We start from the raw sequence: 8,536 nt of genomic DNA on the forward strand, positions 1-8,536 counted from the left end.
ATGTCATGACTTCGCATCTTGGGGACTGCTTCTAGCATCACTACTAGTACTTTGTATAGGTTCCATGGTGTTATTCAAGGTTTATAATATTGCACTAACTCAGTGAAAAATATGCAAGAACTGGCCAGGCGCGGTGGCTCACACCTCTAATCCTAGCACTTTGGGAGGCTGCGGCAGGGGAGGTCACCTGAGGTAAGGAGTTCAAGATCAGCCTGGCCAACACAGTGAAACCCCATCTCTACTAAAAATACAAAAATTAGCTGGGTGTGGTGGCAGGTGCCTCTAATCCCAACTACTCAGGAGGCTGAGGCAGGAGAATCACTTGAACCTGGGAGGTGGAAGTTGGCAGTGAGCCGCCATTGCATTCCAGCCTGGGAGACAAGAGCAAGACTTCATCTCAAAAAAAAAAAAAAAAAAGGCAAGAATTGCGAAAGATCACTTTTTTTGTGATACACAATTTATTGGAGATGAACGGCCCCACGGAGAAGATGAGCATCACAGCATTTTAAGTGGATACTCATAACACTTAAGCTCACTACAATAGCAACAGGAGGTGGCCACTAAATTATTACAGTAGTACAGTATGTTCTTCAGTTAATTTTATGCAGCTATGATTTACTCCATCTGTTTACATTTCTCAACTGTAAATGGTACAATGTAGTCTATGTGCATGTTTTGATAAATTTAAGTTTTTGTAATAGATTTATGTATATTTTATGGCAGTAAATGTAGACCAGTATCTACATATTTTATGCACTCATATTATTTTCTTAATTTTCTCAGTCATTTCTAGGCTACATGGTTTGTCTGAGAGTTTTTTCAATTTGTTACAAACCTCAAAAAATTTTCCAACATATTGAAAAAAATCTGTGTATAAGTGGACCTGCACAGTTCAAACCCATGTTGTTCAGGGGTCAACTGTCTTCACTGCCACCATCCTAGACTAGACCTTCATTACATCTCAGCAAAGCTACTATAGAATGAACTGCTGTTCATTGCTGGCTCTGGTCCATCTCACACACTGGTCTCCTATCAACCTTTCTAAAATACAGCTCTAAACTTTGAATGACTGATAGTATCACATGAATAAAACTCACACTCTTATACCTGCCTGTTTACATAAAATGGCCCCAGTCTTCCTTTACAGCCTTATCTCACACCATTTCTGTTTCATACTCAGGGAACTCGTTGTTTCTCATGTACCAGTGCTGTGCTCATTTACTTTTCCTCATGCTGTTCACTAGCCAAAATGCCCTCTTCTTCTGGTCTGTCCTTGTGACACGGTTCTTTAAGGTTTGTCTTAAGTTACAAATAGTACTTTTTCATGTGATTCTTCAACTGTAAAATTATTTCTACTCCCTCTGAACATCTGAACACTTACTGCCACTCATTTAATTCACCATTTTACCAACACCATCTTATCAACAAAGAAAATCCATTTCATGTTTGACAGAAAAATAGTATCTTTATCAGCTTCTGTTCAGAAATGAAGGTGTCAGTAAAAAGCATTTAGCATTAATATTTGTTTGCAAAGCTCATAAGCTGAGGCTCATTTTTATATACTTCCTATAAAAATGGTGCACAATAAACATTTCTGCTAGTAGATGCATTCCAGTGATGTACTTTCAATGTCGTAACTTTGTGGATGTATACTCAAGGATGTTAAACTTGTGATGCACCATTCCCTTTCCCCTCTATAAAGTTCAAGTTATTGTGTGTGGTTTTTTGTTGTTGTTTTCTCAGTAGGCTGAAGACTGCAGCCACAGCTCAGTTAGTCCATTTTCATTCTGGAAGATTCCCTCAGGTGGGACATCTCTTACAAGAAACCTGTTCCCAAATCAACGTTTCAAGCCTTTTCAACCACCAAAACCAGCACCAAGAACAGGTCTTTACCAAGACTGTTTTTATTTAAAATATACTTGGAATAGATGACTATTAATCTAAGCATTTTCCTATCACTTTTAAAATTTTATACTATGTACTTTGTATTACATAGTACAGTACTTAGTTTCAGTAAGACAGGTAAAATTTGCCATTTTAACCACCTTAAAGTGTACAATTCAGTGACAGTTATTATAGTATATTTACAATGTTGTGCAACCATCATCACTAATTCATCAAATTTTAAAAATCTTTTAATTTTTAAGCCAGATTTAGCAGTGAGGGGCTATATACCAACTTTAATGACACTAATGTTAGTAAGTTCTGATAACCCACTACCATCGGACCAGCTGTAATTCATCCAATTTTCATCATCCTAAAAGGAATCCCCAAACGCATTAAGCGGTCACTCCCTTTTCACCCCCTCCCTAGTTCCTGATAACTACTAATTGGCTTTGTCACCATGGATTTGCCTATTTTGGATATTTCATATAAATGGAATCATGTGGCTGGCTTCTTCCACTTAGCATGCTTTTTTAGGATTCACTCACATTTATTCAGTATGTATCAGTGCCTCATTCCTTTTCATGGCTGAATATTCCATTACATGGATGTATTTTACTTATCCATTCATCAGCTGATAGACATTTGGTTGTTTCTACCTTTTGGCTATTGTAAGTAGTGCTTCTATGAATACTTGTATACAGGTTTTTGTTTGAATACCTATTTCCAATTCCTTTGGGTGATATAGACTAGATGATGAATCAACTAAAAACGAGGTAGCAGCTCTACCTCTTTAGCTTTTTTGGGCCTCATTTCACTTTATAGAAGGTAGGATATATATAACTTAGTGATTCTCAAACAGTATGCATACAAACCACCTGGGAAGCCTTTTTAAAGATGCAGATTGCTGAGTCTCATGTCCAAAGAGTCCAATTCAGTAGGTCTGGAACCTAGGGATTTTTATTTATTTTTTTTTTTTTTTGGATTTTTATTTTTTAAACAAGCACTGATTCTGATGGAGGTGGTCTTCCCATACTTGAGGAACTTTGGTAACTGACTGCTCTTTCTCAATGGAAATCAAACAGGCAAAGGGCACTAAGAAAAGTAAAATGTAGCTTTCATAATTATCAACTTTCAAAAAACCCTGAAACTTAGACAATAGATATTATGGTACAATATATTTGCTAGGGGAAAAACTGTTTATAGTAGCACCACCTTCTTCCTTTGAATGGGAAAAGTTTGACCAAGAAGCAACATAAAGTATTAGCAGCACAATACTGTTGAACCAGCTATCATCCCCAAGACTCCCACTATAAACATGTTAGCAACAGTGATACACACTACCTTACAGCAACTTTTGGCTGTAAAAATCTAGCCAATTCAGTTTACTTTTTGATATTTGGTTTTTAATAGTCTTGTTCAAGTAAGAAACTAGCTGCTAGTTGGACTGAGACTGTTCTGAAAAGATATGGAGGATTCATTAGAGGCACACAGTTGCTTAATGTGAGACTTACTGAAAAACAAAAATCACATTACCCCCTAGCTTAAGGCTTCATTTCCTAAAAAGCTGATGTGACTTATTTTTAGAACCACCCGCCAAGTCAGTCTTGGAAGGTGATTCTGATTTGAAGTATTCTAACTGATGTTAGACCTTAAAAACACAAGACCATCTTCAGTATTAACTACCTTTAATTAATCATATTTTATAGAAGCTCAAAACACCCAAATATTTATCCTTTATATGAATAAACAAAAGCCCTATGAATTACAATATGCAGAACACTATATAAAAGAATTCCCATAAAAATTACATAGGAATATTTTTCATCAGTGGAGCAACTGCTGTAGCTTCCTCTGAATTGGACAGCATCTGCCTGAATGCACGTTCTTCTTTGTGATACTCTAAACTTAGTATAAGTACAAATCACAGAAGAAATTAAAGTTTTCATCTTTAATGAAATGACTTTGGAAATAACGTACATTTCCATGACACCAATACTACAGTTTTCGGAGTCACAGTAAGATACACAGAATTACATCCGTAATTAATATGAATGCCAACATGTCAAGCAGTAATTTGTTACATGGCAAATAAAATCAAGAAAGCAACCATCAAACAAAAGAGACCCATAGCTTCAGACAAGGCAAATCCCAGGATAGCATATGAGAACAGCTGCTGCTTCAGCGAAGGGTTTCTAAAAGAGACCACATATGACTGTTACTTTGAAATATTAGTTTCAACATGTTTGGTAAACGTTAAAGAATCAGATTACTAGTGTGGGGATTTTTGTAAACTGAAAAGTCTGCTGGAAGAGTATTTGCCTAGATCTCTCTTACACTGTTCTCCTTCAATCCTGATAATATGGTGTAAAGGTAGGGAGATGTCTGTCAATATAAATGGTTGGTTTTCATTCATTTTGATGGGTTCTGACATTCTTATCCCTCTGAAAATATGATCTATACCTTTTAAGATCTGACAGTTTAGGTCTTAAATTAAATTGATCCTTTTAAGGAATGTGCTCTAATAATTTTATTCCCAAAATAGCTTAACAATTAGGAATGCAGACTCTGAAGTCAGACTTAGTTAAAATTCATTTTCTGACATTTAGTAGGTATGACCTGCGCAAATAATGTGACCTCTGTGTCTCTAGTCCTTCACAGGTGTTATTCTCATAACACCCCAAATGGTGTTATGAGAATTAAGTGAGATAATGCATACAAAGCCCTTTAAATATAATGCAAGACACAGAGTAAGCACTTAATGAAAAGTAGCTATTACTTCAGTAGCTAAGTTTCCAACTATTGCAAGCATATTCTTAAACTAACTTATTTAGGGATAGAAATGATTACCTGGCATAACCAATGATAAGGCTGCCAAAGACTGTTCCAATACCAGCACCAGAACCAGCCACTCCTACTGTTGCGGCACCTGCACCAATAAATTTGGCAGCAGTATCAATGTCTCTGCTGATTGCACTGGTCTGAAACTCCCTTTGGATTAGCTGAGACACACCATTCTGGGCCCCATTAAATACCGTAGAGCCCTGGAAAACAGAAAATAAAGGTAAAGGTCGTATCAGTAATCACAGGTAGCTATTTTAACTAAATACCACACTGTCAAAATGATAACTACTTTTTTATTTTGTAGCTGAGTGTAAAGAGGCAAATCAAGAGCTTAGAATAATCTCACTCTTGTAGAACAGGGATAACATTATCTACATCTTAAAAGGGTGTTGAAAATTAAGAAACAACATATATAAATATGCTTTTAAATAAAGTAGGGTTTTTTGGTTTTTTTGTTTTTTTTTTTAAAGAGAGACAAGGTCTCACCTGGTCTGTCACCCAGGCTGGAGTGCAGTACAGTGTGGTGTGATCATAGCTCACTATAGCCTCGAACTCCTGGGCTCAAGCCAGCTGCCCACCTCAGCCTCCTGAGTAGCTAAGACTACAGGTGACCACCAGGCTGGGCTAATTTTTAAATTTTTTGTAGAAACAAGATCTTACTATGTGGCCCAGGCTGATCTTGAACTCCTGGGGTCAAGCAATCCTCCCGCCTTGGCCTCCCACAGTGCTAGGAACACAGGTGTGAGCCACCACATCCAGCCCAATGGAGTAGATTTTTCAAAAACTGTAGCTATTATAATTTTAAATATAGGCAACTTAAATCAATAGACTTGAATATAAATACTACAGTATTTCTTGGCCAAGTTTTGGATAGAGAAATTTCTCTATTTGGCTCATCTAGTTTTTTGTTTAAAAGGGTGGGAAAGAATTGCCCTCAAACTCTTATTAATAAAGTTTTTTTCCTTCACTCTAATCAAAACCCTACCCTTACTTGGTAGTGTTACCTAATTTCAATTATTGCTACTATTACCTCTCCAGTCCTACTAGCCTCTGGTCGAGATAACACTGATGCAGAAATTGGTCTGTATGCAACTCTGGATCCAGCTCGGATCTATTAATGAAAAAAAAAAAAAAGATTCCAATATTAAGAAAGAATACAGGTAAGACTTCAGTGACTTTTCTGGTACCATGAATTCTAAAACAGCAAGCAGTAAAAATGAATCAGAGACTTCTGAATTGACTCTTCGCTGTTTGGTCATTTTTAATACATGAAGCAATTTTAATAAAGTTTCATGCTAATGAAATTGTAAAGCTTGCTACCTTGAATAAAATTTCTAATAACAGTTACAAAGAGAGTAAGAACTGCTTTTGACATTTCCATTATTGTAGTGCCATTAAGTCAAGTCAGAAAAAAGCAATAAATACCACACATTCTTTGGCAATTTTAAGTGGACCAACAAGTATATTAGGAGCGTCACTATAAACATTTATCATTCAAAATAGCCCAGCAGTTAATATGAGCCCTGACCATTTCAAAGATATTTCTATATGACCATTAATCATAAAAAAAAATTTCTAAAAAAGGAACTTAAGCAATTCTACATCAGTTTAAGAATAATCTGTGAAATATCTGACCATAAGGACATATTCCAGTCCAACTTCTCTGCCCTTGAGTGTCCACTAAACTAAGGTCACGGAAAAACCCTTCAGAACCAAAACCTGATTCTCTAAGACAAATCCTCCAGATTTAGACCTCACTTAAAGCCTGCAAAATTGTTATGAAAGTAATACTCCAGAGGCAGGAAGAAAGACTTTGGGCTCGTTCCCCCACCACCTCCCTCCGCCCCCACATGGAAAGGCGAAGTCCCTCCCTCTGCAGCAACGAGTTTGACCTACAGACAGGCACTGGAAAGCGCTGCTGAGGTGAACTAGGCCTCAACGGCCACCTACATCCTCTACAGTAATCCAACCTTCGCGTCGACCCCAATCCAACAGAGAGGCTGAGAGAAGGTGGGGGAAAGGGCCGCTCCGGGTCTAGGGACAAGAGAGTTTGACCTACACCGAGTGAGGCCTGACAGCTAGGCCTCGGCTGCTCTGCCTCGCCCTAGTGGCGAGGAGAGGGCTGAGATGCCCTAAGATTAGCAAGAAAGGAAGAAAACGGCAATGGGTTAACAGGTGAGGAGAGAGCCGTTCCCGAGAGGGCGGTGTGCCCCGTCCGAGGGTTGCCCCATTCAACAACGTGGACGCTCCAGGCCAGGAAGCCCACCCCTCAATCCCCCGGGCCCTGCCTGGGCTACGCACCAGAGAGGGGGTGCAGGCAAGCTTGGCGCAGGCGAACATCTTACACTCTTCGAGACCGCGCGGCTGGAGATAACTGGGTGACAGGCGACGTGGGCTCCTCTCCCGCTTCCTCTCTGCGGAGGCAAAGAGGCTTAAGGTCAAGTGCCCTCCAGGGGCCTGTTCTTCCCACCCAGGCCCCGCAGGCTCCCATGCACGCTGTCAGCTTGGGCCCCGTGCCCAGTGAGGCGCCGGCACAATGAATGGATCCCTATTGGGCGCCGCTCCGCCATGGCCAGGCCGGGCTCCCTGTGCCCTCCACTTACCTTCCCGGGAGGTGGCGGCGGCACCGGCTGCGGCAGAGGTCGAAGGAGTGGGACTGAACGCGCAAGCGCGGTCCGGCTCTTATTCGCGCCGCAGCACCCGGATGAAGAAGGCGGGGTTTCGGGTGCACCAAGGAAGACACTCAAGGTCACTTTGTAACAACTTTATTGGCAACTAGCCGGGAAGGACAACGACAACCACCTGGTGATGGGGCAGGCAGGGAGTGTTAAGAGGGAGACAAAAAGAAAAACTAGACTAGCCCCGGCAGAGAGGACTAAACAGACTAACTTTTGATATGAGTTGGCTGCAGGATAGTGGGCCTTTTTCTTCACGTTGGCACTTTGTAAGATTTGGCCTTTTATCAGTTGCTGCTTCTCTGTAGTAGAAGTTGACTTGCTGGTCATTCTCTTCCTCTGTGAAATAGGACTGTGGCTGGGGGGAGGAAAGAAGGGTCATTCATTACTTAACAGGAAACTAGGGTCCCCAGCAAAGTCAACATATTTATTTCAAGGAACCTGGAAAATGGTTCCAGAAGTAAGGCTAATCCTTCAGGTGAAAGAGGGCCTGACCTAGAAGTACTGGTGGAGCCATAAGCAAATGAGTAGATCTAAGAGCTTTGTCATCTGGGGCACAAAATTGCCTCTGGGTAAAGTGAGGGTGCTCAATTTTCCTCTAGCTCTAAGATTGGAAGATTTAAGGGATTGTAATGTATTTCATGTAGGGCTTGAGACTAAAAAAATCTGAGTATTCTCAAAACGTACTCAATTTTAACACCTATTTTTGTTAAGTTTGGACAAATTATCTTCTTCAGAGGAATGCAGAAATATCTCAGAAAAATGGCTCTGACTGAACTTCTGGTCTTTTTAGATCCTTGAGTTATGTAAATTTAATTTAGTAATTCTAACGTGGCTAATGGAAATGATATCAACACGTCAACATAAAAGATTAAACATCTAGAATGCCCTGCTAAGAAGATGGCTGGGGACTGAACTCCAGCCCACTCTGCCTAGAGCCCTGGCATGAGACAACATCAACCCAGAGGATCAGCTTTTTACTCATTAGCGCAAAGGTGCAATATTATCTAGCAGCAACGCTGGGGAGAAGCCCTAAGAACTAACACTTGAAAAATGAATAAGACTTTGTCACTAATCCAACTTCAAATACAAATGGTTCAAAATTACAAAAATACTAATCATTTTAGGCTCAA

At 39.9% G+C, this 8,536-nt stretch overlaps 1 protein-coding gene across 1 annotated transcript; it reads right to left on the bottom strand.

The window, feature by feature from the left end:
* Positions 1-3,820: 3,820 nt before the first annotated feature.
* ATP5MC3 (ATP synthase membrane subunit c locus 3) lies at positions 3,821-8,257 on the bottom strand. Its single transcript, XM_055289804.2, has 5 exons — positions 7,332-8,257; positions 7,030-7,142; positions 5,759-5,839; positions 4,735-4,928; positions 3,821-4,079 (listed from the first exon to the last, which is right to left on the bottom strand). The coding sequence occupies exons 2-5, from the start codon at positions 7,066-7,068 to the stop codon at positions 3,965-3,967; spliced, it is 429 nt and encodes a 142-aa protein (XP_055145779.1). The 5' UTR covers positions 7,069-7,142; positions 7,332-8,257; the 3' UTR covers positions 3,821-3,964.
* Positions 8,258-8,536: the final 279 nt, after the last annotated feature.

Source organism: Symphalangus syndactylus, chromosome 8 (genome assembly GCF_028878055.3).
Source record: "Symphalangus syndactylus isolate Jambi chromosome 8, NHGRI_mSymSyn1-v2.1_pri, whole genome shotgun sequence".
NCBI lineage: Eukaryota > Metazoa > Chordata > Mammalia > Primates > Hylobatidae > Symphalangus > Symphalangus syndactylus.

Coding starts and splice junctions, on each gene's coding strand:
- ATP5MC3 (XM_055289804.2), bottom strand. CDS start 7,068: ATGTTCGCCTGCGCCAAGCTTGCCTGCACCCCCTCTCTG. Junction 5,840..7,029: donor TTGCCTGCACCCCCTCTCTG/GTGCGTAGCCCA, acceptor TTTCATTAATAG/ATCCGAGCTGGATCCAGAGT. Junction 4,080..4,734: donor CTTATCATTGGTTATGCCAG/GTAATCATTTCT, acceptor GGTCTCTTTTAG/AAACCCTTCGCTGAAGCAGC.